The 15,452-nt window shown below is 36.5% G+C and overlaps 1 protein-coding gene across 1 annotated transcript; it reads left to right on the top strand.

Annotated features, from left to right (window-relative positions):
- The first annotated feature begins 243 nt into the window (after positions 1-243).
- Positions 244-13,678, top strand: LOC107097641 (von Willebrand factor A domain-containing protein 7-like). The gene is made up of 16 exons (XM_015394867.1): positions 244-264; positions 2,362-2,565; positions 2,653-2,925; positions 3,018-3,111; positions 3,227-3,361; positions 5,757-5,943; positions 6,028-6,203; positions 6,279-6,391; positions 6,486-6,602; positions 9,629-9,835; positions 9,910-10,042; positions 10,174-10,323; positions 11,471-11,563; positions 11,642-11,904; positions 11,983-12,276; positions 12,917-13,678. The coding sequence occupies exons 2-16, from the start codon at positions 2,383-2,385 to the stop codon at positions 13,289-13,291; spliced, it is 2,793 nt and encodes a 930-aa protein (XP_015250353.1). The 5' UTR covers positions 244-264; positions 2,362-2,382; the 3' UTR covers positions 13,292-13,678.
- Positions 13,679-15,452: the final 1,774 nt, after the last annotated feature.

The following is a 15,452-nucleotide window of genomic DNA, read 5'->3' as shown; positions in this document are numbered from 1 at the left end:
GTTCAGTATAACAGCAGAGATTTTGGTAAGGGAACATATGACTGATCTTATAAATGTGAAATGTAAACACCGAAATGCTCAGACATAGATTATAATCTGCATTACTGCATGATTAGAAGAAAACCCAAAACAAGGTCAGCGTTGCTCCACCTTGATGCTCCCCCTTAGCAGGTAGAGCAAGTCCAGTTTGACTCCGCCTTAAAGCTAACCCATATGAAGTAGGTGTTGACACAATAACCACAGACTGAGCAGAACATCATTCAGGTGAGCAGCTTTTTCCTTCTACTCCAGTGAAAGAGAAATACAATGAGAATGAGCTCTATCATCATAGTAGGTTTGAAGTAAGATCGAATAAAACCGAGATACCTTCTATTTGACCACTGTGTGGAAATGCAGGTGTGTCAGATGCAAATAGGCAAATTCTAATGCAAAAAGCATACAAATACAGATAAAACTACAGGAATTATTAAACAAATCAACACTTAGAATAGCCTGCATTGCAAAGTGCTTGATAAAAGCTTTACATCAGCTATCAAACTAAAGAAAAAAATGTATTTGTTTTACATGCCCTTTCCAACTGCCTTGAATTGTTTGGATTAATGTAGGTTGTAGTTTCAGAGGTTATTAATACCAAAAGATGAAAGAATCTATTGTGCTCATAATCCTAAAAAAGGAAATTATTATTTATGATAAAGTGTTTGGATCAGAAGTTTGAATATATTCATATTTGGGATCAATGTCAGTATAATTTCAGGCATTTAAATGATGTGTTCAAATATTTCATTTTCCTTACAGATTGAAAAAAAAACTACAGAACTGGGACACTTATTTGATTCTTATGTAAACTTTCTCTAATCAATTAAGGGGCAAATTTACACCTGTTCAAATATATACAGAACGATGCAGGATTGTTTGAGTGTATGTTCCTTAGAACAGTGATTTTCTAACTCGGTCCTCAGGAAGCATGTTTTAGGTATTTCCCCTCCTCCACACGCATGACTTAAATAAATTGGTAATTAGCAAACCCCCTTCAGCCTGTGGCGGCTGATGAGCAGAGAGTCAAATCAAAATTGAAAAGAAACCACAAATTATTTCAGAGCTATCATCCAGCTTCTGTAAAGTCTTTTGTAAATATTTCACTACTTTTCTAATCCAATGTGTTTTTGTTTTGTTTCTTTTCTGGTTAACCAGTTGTTTAGACCAATGTTTTTGTTATCATCTGAATAACAAAACAATTTTTTTAGTTCTAATGCCAGACTGTGACAAAGATTCAACCATCTAGCTATTGATTTGAAGTGAAATTGAATAATTTATATGTAGTTCTCAATTTGTTAGTCTACCAGCTTTATGCACTACAGCAGCACTGTAAGTGAATCTTACCCACACCTTTATGTTACCACCATTCTTGACATCTGGTAATGGGTGAACCTTAGGTTTAAAGCATTTCAGAACAGTTAAATAGCTCAATATTTTTGCCTCATTTGTTCATGCTACTTTCCCTTTTGAATTTGACATTTGCATGTGAGCTCCAAGAAACTGGAGAAGGTGCTTTTTTTTTTTTTTTTTAATAGATCTCTGATTTTATGTTGATGTCTATAGTCTACTTCCCTTTTCACTTGAGGTTGGCATTATAATAAAAAAAAAAAAAAAAAAATATATATATATATATATATATATATATATATATATATATATATATATATATATATATAATTTATCTCCTGGTTTTGTCAAGAAGTGATCCATGTACGTATGTATGTATGTGGTATTTTTGTGTATATGTGTGTGCTATTATTTTAGTTATAGCTTGGCAAACTGAATTGGATATAGTTGGATGTTTCAAAAGGACAATAACTCCAAGCACAATTTAATTGCACAAATATATTTATACTACATGAGCTAGGCTAACATTAAGCTTTTGGAACAGCCTTGGCTTTAATCTGAATGAACTTTTCTGGACTACAACTAAGGCTTTAAATGAACAATTTCTTACAAAGTAAGAGTATCAAATATTGATCCAGATTATGTGAGAATTTCTTTTTTAGGGTTTAACTTGAAGGGGGGCCTTTAACTACATAGGATTAGGAAGGGATGTTTGGGTCTTTATGTAAAATATTGACCCTTTGCAGTTTAAAATCAAATAGAAATTAAAATGTCTGCCAAAAATGTTTCTATACCTTAATATGAGCATATAAGTTTAGCAGTTTTTAATTCCCTCTGGAGAATTAACGTTCTGACAATTCAGTATTGAGCCAAGTAGAATATATTAAGACTTTGAGGACAATATTAACAGTATTTGTTTCACATTCAACATAAATGACTGATTAAGATTATTAATAAAAAAAATTATCTGAATTTCAGGTGTTGGTGAAAGTTGCAGCTATGATGCGCTTGTTGTTGGGTGTGTTTTGTTTCCTCTTCCTACACATTGGACCTCAGGCTTTTGAAATATTGCCAGGAGACTCTTTAAATCACCAGGAAATTACAGAACGAGCAATTCTGAATGCAACTGTGCAGACATGCCGTGCTCTGGCAGTGGCCGAAGGAGTCAACTTCAATTTTCCAGTAGGAATATACAGCCTTTTTATTATTCTAAACAATGATGGGATGTCTTAATAATTTTGCTTTCAATGTCCAAATATACCTAAATAGGCTCAGCCTTATACAGCAGAAAATGTTGCTGCTGCTTGCGGTGCCTCACAGTCATCGAAGACTTTCCGAAAAGCCATAAAGTCTATCACACTGAGGAACATCCGAGTGGACATCCGATATGCTTTGAATGCAAGCTACCACTTTGATGAGGAGATGTTTGTTCAGGGAAGGGGAATCATCACAGAGGGAATTGCTGCTGTCAAAGCCAGCAACAGGATGGAGAATTATGAGACTGCTCGACAGCAACTGGGAGAGATTATGCATCCTTTGCAAGTAATTAAAATCTTGAATTTAAAAAAAAAAAAAAAACATTGAAGGTATTTGGGTTGAACGATAATTCATCTTTTCTTGTTCTTTTTTTTAAGGATTTCTACAGTCACAGTAACTGGGTAGAGCTGGGAAAAACAGTCCCAAACTCTAATCTGATCAGAGCAGAAAGCAGCATTGGTAACATAGCAGGTAAAGAGATGCTATGAGCTGATGGCTGAGTTTTCAGCTGATGGTGGAGATTTTGAAAGATATTCGAATTGTAGGTTAAAAATGAAAAGTGAAACATTTGTTTACCCATTATCAGATGAAAGCAGAGCCACATGTCGCAGCTGTGATGGAGACGACTGCACCAACAATATTCTGGAGGACATCATAGAGGAGCAGATCCTGACCTCTGGGTACTTTGGGATTGTACCTATTGTCTCAACCAAACCACCCGGTAAATACAGATATGTTTTTTTTTTAAGGTTCATGTTGTAAGCTGACATGTGAAATTCAATCTTTGATCTACCTCTAGTAGTGTCTTGCAGGCTGGTTGTCTATTGCTATTGATATCCACACTACAAGTTTTAGAAAAAAGGCAGAAAATCATTTTATCCATTTCTCTCCACTCTCACTCTGTCCAGCAAGACTATTTTAGGCTCTTTGTTTCCATTTCTTAAGTTTATGTGATAGCTAAATGAACTGGATCACAGGACATTTGTCAAGTTTTACTCAAATTCAACTCCATTTAAATTATAAAGCAAATAAAAAAACAGAATTTTTATTAACGTAATGTACTATCCAAAAATACAGGGTAAAATAGGGCATGGGAACAGGGAGCATGATTACAAAGGGGGGGAAAAACGCCAGGAGCAGCTGATCAGTTGACATTAGAGTTGGTGTAGGATAATAAGGGTGGATCAAATTTTAAGGATAAGGGGGAGAAAGGTGATTAAGACATTTAAATACAAACACAAGTATTGTACAAATCAATTCTGTATCACACAGGGAGCCAATGGAAAGCAATCAGAGTAAGAAACATGCCTCTGCTAAAACAAAATCTTGTTTTTGAAACAGACCTAATTTAAGCATTTGATCTAAAGTCCCCATCTAATTTAACCCCAGACTAGTGGCAATGGATGTTACATGAGAATTCAAGGAGCAATGATTCACATTTATAATTTAAAGTTGGATTACTAATGGTAAGTTCCAACACTCATTCTGCAAAATAGGTTTACAGTGCTGATTTTTATTATCTAAAATCACTTATTTACTGTAAGGTAATGCTGCATTAACTATTTCTTTTATTTACAAAATCAATAAAGTATGGCAATTTAATATTTAGATAAGTCATTTTTAATCAAAATTCCCTACCATGTTTAAAAGAGCAATCTGCTCTTGTATGTTTAATTCATCAACTTTAAATTATTTTTTGTGTTTTCCTTGTTTCAACCAACTTTTAGGAAATGAGGCAAAGGTAACTTTTTAATAACAATTGGTCTGAAAGGTTTAGCATTTCTGATCATTTATTTTGGAGTAATTTGACTGTAAAGCACAAATTCATAGAGCAACAGTGGTTTATAAGAAGGTTTTGGACTGCAAAACACAAGGCGTGGATTTAACATGAAAATGAAATTTTATTGTACTTGACTAACAAAATGCTTGCAAATAATTTCAGAATCCATCCATATACAATTCTAATCAATCAGACACATTCAGATCAAGCTGTATAAGTTCAATTTACTTGAAATTATGATTCGATATAGCCAAATATGAACATATGTCCCCACTGATGCTGTGTTAAGTCCTTTTTGCAACACTTCCCCTTTTAAGAGTACTGTCTCTGGACTAGAAACAGTAGGGATGGGTTTCCTAGTTATGTCCATCACAGGACAATCATCCAAGCAACTTCTTTTATTGAATTGTGCATTTAACACTTCCCTATAACTCTTCCCCCTTCTGTGAAGGCAACTTCCTTAGCTTCATTGAAAGGTAGATTTGGATAACTGAAATATATCTATATGAATCACTACCGCTTTGGTAAAAGCACCCATAGTTTTATCTTGTTTGAGATCACATGTTTGTTATCACATGTTTGATCAAACAGAGACAATTCCATTTTCACAATCATATTATAACTATTAACATAACCATCAGGCAGGATTGGAGGAATCCTACTAGCTTCAATGAACACAAGCAGTGCTTATCAGTTTTCTGTTGGATTCACTCCTAAGTTAATTACATTCAGAAATAAGTATGTGGAAATATGAGTTTAGCTGACTTTCTGAACATACTCAACGAGACCGGTTTTGAAAGTTGTTTATTCCCCTCAGGCCACATTCCCTCCTGCCATGAATGTTCCTTTACCTGGGTTTTCTGGTTTAGTGTGTGATTCTCTGTAGCTTAATCATGGCTTCTTTTTTCAGTTCTGAAATACTACTTTGAGTTTACAGTGTTAACAAAACCATATTATTGTTGAAAATACACTAAAGACCAAAAGTATTCATAAAAACTGTGAGTAATCTCTTAATTTGACCAAAATGCTGCTTCTGAGAGGAAGTAAAATACATTTTGTTTTAGAGATACTGAGCCACAGTCTTGAAGGAGTCTAATAAAGAATTTGTAATGAGAGCTAAACATTAGGGTTATAGGAATACCCTATTGTTGTTATCAAAAAAAAAAAAGAAAATTATTCAGAAGAGGGTTCTGTATATAACTTTTTGGCATGCCACTCTTTGATAAAATATAAAAATCACTTTACAACTTTCCTATGCAAAAGTTGTAACTTCTCAAAAGGGAAACTTAGCTGGGAAGAATTACTTACAGTATCACCTTTTCCTGTCTAATAAAAGGAAAGTGCAGTCATGGAGGAGGAATTGACCAAACTAGTAAGATCGAACCAAAGGGTGGGATAAACAAGGATTCCTTCAAGTCTGAGCATGGACATCTCCACACACAAGCAGCAAATGTGGCGATTGCTGCAACCAGTCAGCTGCTGGAGGATGTTCGACTGGCAGCAGGAGAGAGACCCTTCCTAGAGTATGTTTATTTAATTATGGACCAATGCTTTATTATTAGTGTTGGTTTTTGCCTTATTTTGGTCCAACTATTTGTTTACCTTAGGATGGTGGGAATCGCAAGGGGTTCAAGCAGAGCTCTTTGTTTTGTCACTGACACCTCGAAGAGCATGAGTGATGACATTGCAGTGGTGAAGACCGTCACCTCCAGCATCATTGAAAGATATAAGGGAACAGAGAATGAACCATCACTTTACATCCTCGTACCTTTCAGCGATCCAGGTAAGGTTGAAGAATTTAGCAAGCTTTTTAAACTGTAAATGCAATTTCGGATTTTTTTTTCTTTTGCTTGTGAAGGATTTGGGCCACTGATTCGAACATCAGATGCCAACCTTTTCAAAAATATTGTTGATAGTTTAACAACTACTGGTGGAGGAGATAAGGAGGAAATGAGTCTCTCTGGACTACAGGTAATGCTATCTGTGTTCAAATGTTTCCAACACTGCTGATTAAAAAAAAAATGAATTAAAATTATCTTTATTGCATGCATGCATTGTCTTACAGCTGGCATTAACTTCTGCTCCGTTCAGCTCCGAGATCTTTCTCTTCACGGATGCACCAGCTAAAGATGAACAACTGAAGAACACAGTGATCGCCCTCATTGAGCGGACCCAGACAGTGGTATCTGTTTGCATACTAATATTGAATGTGTTTATAGCTCCTTGTAAAAATAATCATCTAGATCCTCATTTTTAATATAGATTTTGTCATTTTAAACACAACAAGCTATGCAAGTTGTTTTTTTATTGAAATCATCCTGTTTACTCTGCATTTAATTAAATCAACATTAGGCTCCTAAAATAGTAGACTTTAGAAGTCCCTAACTGGTTGCAGTGAGTAGCTTACATCCAGTGTTTCTGTAAAAGTTTCGAAAGTTTTTAAAAATGCAACAATGAGCATCTTAAAGACAAAGGAATGCTCCAGACAATCAGGGGAAAAAAGTTGTGGAGACATTTAAATCAGCGTGGTTTAAAATAATATTTTAATAACAGCTATTTGGGGGAGAAGAAATCCATTTCTAAAAAGGGATGTAAAAGGTAAATTATCTTTAAATTAGTAGCAAACCATAAAGAAAACTTGTGGAGTGAGGTTTTTTGGTCAAATGAGACAAACATTGAACATTTTGGATCGTGAATCAAAACTAACACTGCATATCACGCTGAACACACTATCCCCATAATGCTGTGGCGAGTCTCAATTGATGGCAAGATGAATGGATGTAAATCCAGAACAATTCCCGATGTCTACCCTCCTTGTACCCCACTGATCTGGGGCACAATGATATACGCAAGCAACCCCATCCACACATATTACTAGAGTTTGGTTCCAGGTGTTCACGGATACACACTAATGCTAAATACTAAGCTGCAGCTACAGATATACAGCGTGTGAATTGAAGTATTTAACACGCCACCATTTATCTCAATAAATATATTTCTAGAGGTGCTATTGACATGACATTTTCACCAGATGTCAGCAACAATCCATGCAATGCGCACTTGAAAAAGAAATCAAACCATAGATATTCTTAAATTAAGTTATCTGTTATAATGTGGAATGGCACAGGGAACTGAACAAGTACTGAACATGTGAAGAAAGGGAGGTGCAAGAAGGCATAGAAAGCCAAAACACCTGCCAAAATCTCTCAGTAGTTAGAAAGCAATACTGCCCATTGTCAGCGCAAATTAATATCAGCTGGTTCAATCCCAAATGATGGCCTATAAAAAGGTGTATCTGGCATCACACAAGAAACATCTCATGATGGGTAAAACTAAAGAGCTTCTGTGTTGTCTATTTGAGCTGTCTTGTTTTATTTTCTCTCTTTGCATATACTCTGTCTTGTCTCTTCCTCTCTTCCCTTAATTCTTATCCCCTTTCTTTTTCGCCTCCCTTTCCATCTCTGTGTCAGTTTTACACATTTTACTCCCTAGATAATTTTCCTTAAAGTTAATATACAAGTGTTGAGTGGAACCTTATGGTAAGAGTCATAATGGTCTGCTTGTAAACGCAAAGCTGTTGGGCTATCAGCTAGCTCTGGGAGATCTGTTCCCAGACCCATATTGGCAACAAACAAAAAAAACACACAAAAAAATACAGAACAATTCCATGGAAAATTTGTGGTAGTCCACACAGTAGGGGAGAGTTTCAGCTTCCAGCAAAGAAGCAACCGGAATCATATAACTAGGATAAAACTGTTTACATAAAGCCCCTGTCACACCATGACAATTTAACCAGTGTATACCTGATGTCCCAGAATCTTCTAAAACACTGGCATACGCTGAACTTTCTATGTACTTTTTTCAATTTTGGGCATATACATAGAGTATAGATAACAAGTCCAGAACTTATATCAAACCACAGCCTAACTTGTGCATAACACACAGCAGCGTAATACCTATGAAATGTTACCAGCCAGCAATGTGCTTGGAGGTGCCTGGCATGGATAAAAGATTTCTTTGATCGCGGTATTGACGTAGCTGTTGTTAAGCACTCTGCAAAAAAAATTAAGAAATTAAATAATTGAAAAGAAAAAGAAAGAAGGTTTGCATTCTCAGCAGTATTCAGCGTCATGTCTGCAAGGAAGTTTGTTGGCCATGGCCTTGGGCGTAAATGCAGGGAGGATCCATCACACTAACCTTCTTTCTTACTCTATGAGGGGGATGCACTCCAGAGGGGTACATGTGAACCCACATTTCTACCAAAACGCTGCCAGTATGCCATTATACAGTAGCTGTAAGTTAGAAAGATGTTCAGCAGTCGTCTGGAAAACGTCAAATAGGTTGATATGCGTTGAGTTCTTGATAAGTTATGCATAAGTAATGCAGAAGTTAATCGTAGGTTTTGGAGAAACTAGACACCATGACTTATGAGTTACTTACACTTAACGTATTTCAACAATCAAATAACTTACCTGTAACTTAAGGCCCATGCATACTCTGGCATACATCAAATACTTGCTGTATGTCGATGTGTGCCAGCGTGCTCCTAACTTATATGAAACTGACCCAATACTTATTCAACGTATGCCAGCATTTTTGCAAGATTTTCATACTTCAGGCATACGCTGTATATGTGACAGGGGCTTTAAAAGAAATGTGAGTGTTACGAATCCCCTGCAGACAGAAATCCAATTGAAAATCTAAGGCAAGATAAAAAAAAAACTTACCCAGATGATCCAATCATCCGAACTAAAGCTATTTTAAGAAGAATCTGCAAAAACATCTTAATGTCTCCCGGTGTGCAAAACAATTTTTTCATTTCTCTTTATGCACAAATTTGAACTGAATTTTCATATAAAATCCCCCAGTGTTGTGTTACTTGGTAACAAAAACCTTTTTACACCTTGATCGACCAAACACACAAATCACTTGAGATATTTCACCTCTTTTTGTTACAAAGAACACAATTACTTATGTCTATAATAGTTTAGATTGAAAGGGCTCTCATAGTTTGGTGTGAGGGGAGTACTGGCCTGGCGATTAGAGAAGAATGCATGTGTTTTTAATTAGGATGATGGTTCAAACCCCACAGTCTGCTACACTGGGTCGCTAAGCAAGACCCTTAGCCCCGTACTGCTTCCTATGGGATTGGTTAAATAGAGAATTGCAGGGATCAATGAAGTTGAATTATTTGTTTTCTCGTTACAGGTCAACTTTATGGTTACAGACACAGTAGAGACTAATCGTCGCAAGAGGAGAAGCATCAACCAATCTCAAGCAAGAGCGATCAATGAGCCTGAAGCTCAGCTGTACAGAGACCTGGCTCATGCATCAGGAGGTCAGGCCATTGAAGTGACGAAAGCTCAACTTCCTGTTGCAGCAGCAATTATTGCCCAGTCTGCCAGCTCCTCTGTGGTAATGTCTGCACAAGTCAACATGGTTCTTTGTAAAAGATGTCTCTAGACTAAGCTGCTACTGTGATCTCTCAGGTGACCCTGCTACAGGCATCCAGGAGCCCAGGACAGACGGATAGTTTTACCTTTATAGTTGATCAAACTGTTACAAACCTGAGAGTTTACATTACCGGCAAGTCCGTCACTTTCACACTCACAAGCCCAACAGGTAAAACTACCTTTCAAAAGTGTTCAGCCTCTCATTATTAAGGGTGTTCAATACCAAAAGCATAGTTTATAGTTTGGAACTAATGTTTCAGCAGACACTCAAAGTATGTTTATCACTGTCCTTATTCCCAGGTGCATCTCAGCAAAGCACGGACTCATCAGGCTCATTGATCAACAACCTTCAGCAAGTGGGAAACTTCATTACAGCGCAGTTACAAAAACAAGTTGGGAAATGGAAAATGGAAATGGTGTCGACTAACCCCTATACCCTAAGAGTCATTGGTGAGAGACATGCAGAACATTTGGAGCTACAACCTAAGCCCTCTGACTGCTTTAAAATATATTCAGCAGAAGAAAACTCATTTTTTTTAACCATTTTCAGAGAACATTCCTAATCTTGTAAGATTAATATTACAACTGTTTACTATTGTTTTTGTATCTTGTGTTTCATTTGCATATTTCTAGTAAACAATAATCATGCATTTATTTTCCTCACTTTTATTGCTGTAATAAATGTATGTAATAACTAGTTACGACAAGAACTCAAGATTTCTTGAACCTGTCATTATGTGGCACCCAATTTTCTTATCTTTTTACTAAATCACATGCAATAAGTGACACAGACATACAAGAATTTTCTTAGGCTGAAGGGGATCTGGCAAAAAAAAAAATCCTATTGTGATTCTTTTTTTTAACAATAACATCCCAGTCATGTAGTTATAGAAACCTGGAGCTTGAAAGAAATCTTGTAATCAGAGCATTAAAAAATAATACATTTTAATCAGTTGTTTTTTTATCATGCATCAGATAATTCAATTCAATTCAGTTTATTTATATAGCACCAAATTCACAACACATGTCATCTCAAGGCACTTTACAGTTCAACCAGATCATACAGTCAAATTGATACAAAGTTTTCTATCTAAGGAAAACCAGTTGATTGCATTGNCACATGTCATCTCAAGGCACTTTACAGTTCAACCAGATCATACAGTCAAATTGATACAAAGTTTTCTATCTAAGGAAAACCAGTTGATTGCATTGGCATTGATACACCTGCCATATTCTAAGTGGGTTACTTAAAAAAAAAAAAGACGGGCTGTAATACAGTTTTCCCCAACTAAAAACCCAACAAAAACAAAAAATCGGGGTAAAAAAAAAAACTCCACTAAGGTAAGGTATAAATTTGCTACTTGAAATTTACTTTATAAAAATAAAACATGAAGAAATTAAGACAAGCACAAAAACGGAACAAAAATGTACTGAAGCTTTCATCAATTGTGCCATCACTAGCCCGGAGTCTTCCTTATGCATCTTAGGCTTTGCAGCGAAGCTACTTTCGAGTTGCATCATTAGACTGTTGGTCTTGGTCGCTTGGTCTTTGTTTCTAAAACTAGGGGAGAAACTTTTAATGCCTTTGTGTTTGCAGGCCAGAGTTCTGTTGACTTCTTGTTTGACTTCGTTGTGCCATCTGAGGGTCCTTTTGGTGGATTTGATACTCTAGACACACGTCCCAGAGCCGGTAGGACCACCTGTCTGTATTGAATGTTTTAATCATGACTAAATTAGCATTAATTATACCTTTTTTGTTCTTCTAAAGGTGTCACGGGCAGGTTGCTGGTGTCTATAACAGGAAGTGACTCTGCTACTGTGAATGAAGTTGCTCTGGTGGAATCATCAGCTGGATCAGAGGAGATTACAGGAGCTGTTGCTTCACAGGGGGACGGAGATTATTTAGTCCAGTTCGATATGATGCCAGAAGTGGAGTTTTCAGTTCGGGTGAAGGGAAGAGTTCAAGGTTCTTCAAATGACTTTCAAAGACAGTCGTCCACTAACTTCAGAGCTTCCAATCTGACTCTTACTGTGAGTAAACGTTTGGTATGAACACAGTGACACGTTTAAATTTTAAACGTTTTTCTCACTTACGTTCTTTTTATCCAGGCCGATTCAGAAAACATCTTGATACCAGGGACACCGGTCTCTGTGCCCTTCACTGTGTCATGGACCGGATCAGATGGAAACGTAACCATCCGAGCCTCCAACAATAAAGGCTTTGACTTAACGTCTCCCAGCATGTTATTTTTGAAAGGTGGGAACAGCACAAATGGCACAGTGACCCTGTCAGCTCCCACGAACACCCCGTCAGGTTCTGACGTCATCCTGACCATCGAGGCAGAAACTCCGGATGGAACTGATTCCAACTACATCGTGCTGCGCTTCTCTATATTAAACTCGGTAAATATAAAACATTCCAACCACTCAAAGCTTATCTTAAATCTCATTTTAAACCCAGGCAACATTAGCATATTATTTAAGTATAACCTCTACATAAATATATATATTTTTTATACCCAACTCATTAGTAATGGGTACAGATTTGAAAACGTATCTGTGTTTCTATAGAAAAAAGGACAAAGTCACTTGCTGAAACTAATGAGAATTTTCAAACAGTCCAAGAAACAACACTAGAAATTAATACATTGATCATTAAAAAGGAAAATTTAGTATGACATTGTAGTGTAGTGTAGCTGTAATGCAACCATACTACTAAACGGTGCTTATAGTGGTATTTGATCAAATATAAGGTATGTTGCTATTGATCTGACCTTTCCATGGAAGAGAAATGGGGGAAAAAAAGATGAAAATTCATCTTAATCCTGCTGCCAGTTTTTAGGTTTGTAAACATGGGGAATTGCCTTTCATGGAAGTCCTGATTTATTATAAAAATTTTTCTTTGTCCATATAAAGATTAACAATTGCCCATCCAAACTCTTCATGTACAGACTTAGTACTGTAATGACCAACTACTAATACTGTTTGTAGATATTGTCCTAAGTTATAGAACACTAAACCAACTCCTTTATTTCCACCACAGAATGGGGATTTTTCCCATCCAGATTGTGAGCTGCTCAACCTGCAGTCCAACTGCCCTGAAAACTGCAGCAAATCAACATGGAAGCTTGATGTCCGGGTGACTGATGGAGATAACGGGGCGGGCGTTGACCGCGTCAGCCTCATCCAGGGCAACGGTACCTACAACACCAGCCTGGAAGCTGGAACTGGGAACATAACACTAGTGTCCTACACTGCATCCTGCTGTGCGCCTGAAATGGAGCTGTTGGTTATAGACCGAGTGGGCAACGTTGGCTCGTGTCTCTTCAGCGCCAGAGACTCTGTGTCCATTAGCGTCTCTCAGTCCCTCTCTCTGTGCCTCAGCATAGTGGCTTTAGGATACCTTTTGCTGAATTAAGTTAGTATTGAATTACTTTTAAAAGGTGCAATAGTTTGTGTTTTTCAATCTAATATTTGTGTACAATCTTCTTGCAAAATATTTTATTAACCATGTGAAGAATATTGTCTGTTTTGAAGGATTAGCTGGTCCCTGTACTGGATGAAGCAGTAGGGATCCTTTCTGAAGGCCTCATTCTCTACTCCTTTTATTCCACTTTATGTGAAATGTGCATCTGGATATAGATTCTGACAGTTTAAAGACCATTGGATCGGAAAAATAAACTTTTTATTACTCAGGCCGTTATGATGATGAATTCAAAACATGATTTGCAGGATTGTGTCTTCATTTTAGTCATACATTTTATTTCCCTGTTTTGCCATTGTTGTAGTCAAGAAATATGCAAAGAATATTCATTTTGGGAATAATAAATTAATATTGGTAATAATATGGTTTGATTTTTGTAATGCAAATAAAGATTTTCTGATATTTAAGTGTGATATTTAAGTGTCCAATATGTTATGTCTCATTCCCTTAGTTTATTGAATTGTTAAATTTTAAAGCTACATTGTGTAATTTTCAGCGACATCTAACGTCCAGACTGCAGACCGCAGCAACATGAACATCTCCCCCCCACCGCTTCTCCCCCCCAACAGTACGGCGAGAGTTACGGGACAAAATGTCATCCACGACGTCCGCATCACCTACCTTCTCAAGTGATGAGGTTTGTTTACATAGATAATTTTACAGATAACATTTCATTAGTCTGTGTAGGGTATAGATTTCAGTACCGTCTCAGTTCATCTCTCTCAACTTGCCGTAGTTACTTTCGAGCGTAATGGGCGATCTCGCAATCGCTTGTTTGTTGGCTCTGTGCTGTAGCGCAAAGATGTCTGCCTCCATGGCTGCGAGACCCGCTCCTATGTAATTATAAATAACGAATTCTAAGGCAACGCAAATATTAAGGTTAAGAGGCTGAGCTCGTAGATGATGATAAATAACATAGTTATGTATAATATATTATATTTCTGACTGTATATCCCTGTAATTATTACACACTGTAGCTTTAATCTGACAGCTATAAATAAATCCAGACAAATGTCTAATTCAAATTAAACAACTTTGCTTTATATCGTATGAAACAAACTTTTTCTTTTTTCTTTTCTTTTTTTAAACCAGTTGTAAGCAAATTCATTCACAATCAGGATAAAATTACATTCTATTTGCAGAGGAACATCTCAACCTGGCACATTTTGTTGGATCGCTTTTGAAGTGCATGTTGAACATCCAGTAAATCAAACCTGTAAATCAAATTGCAGCTTCAACATCAGTTTCAGCAGATTGCCATATTTGTTCTTATACTACTGACACTGTGCAGAACCTTTTGTTTTCTCCTGAAAAGACATGCACACAACAAAGAACTTCACTGGGGCTCCTTTTTATTTTCTGTGAAGGAATCTGGGCAATGATGCATGTTAGTCCTGGGGACTCTGTTAAGAAAGGGTGCAACCCTGAATAAATGAGGAAGCCACTTTAGAAAAACAAACATTTTTATTGTGATAATGTGACTAGGTTTACTCTTTTACAGGAGACAAATGTTTTTTTTGGCATTTTTCTACAAGCTCCATACTTGTTTCCTGATCACTATTTACATTTTGAAATGTATTCAACGGTCTGAATGTCTTGCATACTTGTACGCTCCTTTCTCTATAATGGAGTTCTTCCTTTCTCTTTCGCTTTAGTTTTCTTTCTTTCTTGCAAAGCTGTTTGCTTCAGAACAAAAAAGTTTAATGGCCAAACCACTGTGTGTACATTTGTCATCTTAACAAATAAACACCAGCGTAAAAGCTGGAATTCATTAATTTCAGTTGAAAATCTTGTAAACATCGCAAACTTAATTTTTTTACATCCAACTTATCTATGTCCTTCAATTGCACAGTCCCACAACTCCATGGTTTTTCTGTCCATTCAATCAATAAAACTATGATTTCACAAATGAATAGCAAAAACAATCAAATCCAAGTTTGATAATATAACTTCAGGTATATTATCAAACTTGGATTTGATTGTTTTGGGTTTGGCTGTGATTTACAAATGATCAGTTATCTGCATTCTTTAGAAATATGTTAAAGGCACACCGCGGACTTTGTGACCTAAATAGTTGACGCATATGAGTTATTTT

This window comes from Cyprinodon variegatus, unplaced genomic scaffold, assembly GCF_000732505.1.
Source record: "Cyprinodon variegatus isolate N-32 unplaced genomic scaffold, C_variegatus-1.0 Scaffold712, whole genome shotgun sequence".
NCBI lineage: Eukaryota > Metazoa > Chordata > Actinopteri > Cyprinodontiformes > Cyprinodontidae > Cyprinodon > Cyprinodon variegatus.
Note: the sequence above shows the minus strand (reverse complement) of the source record. Positions and strands in the feature narration are given on the sequence as shown.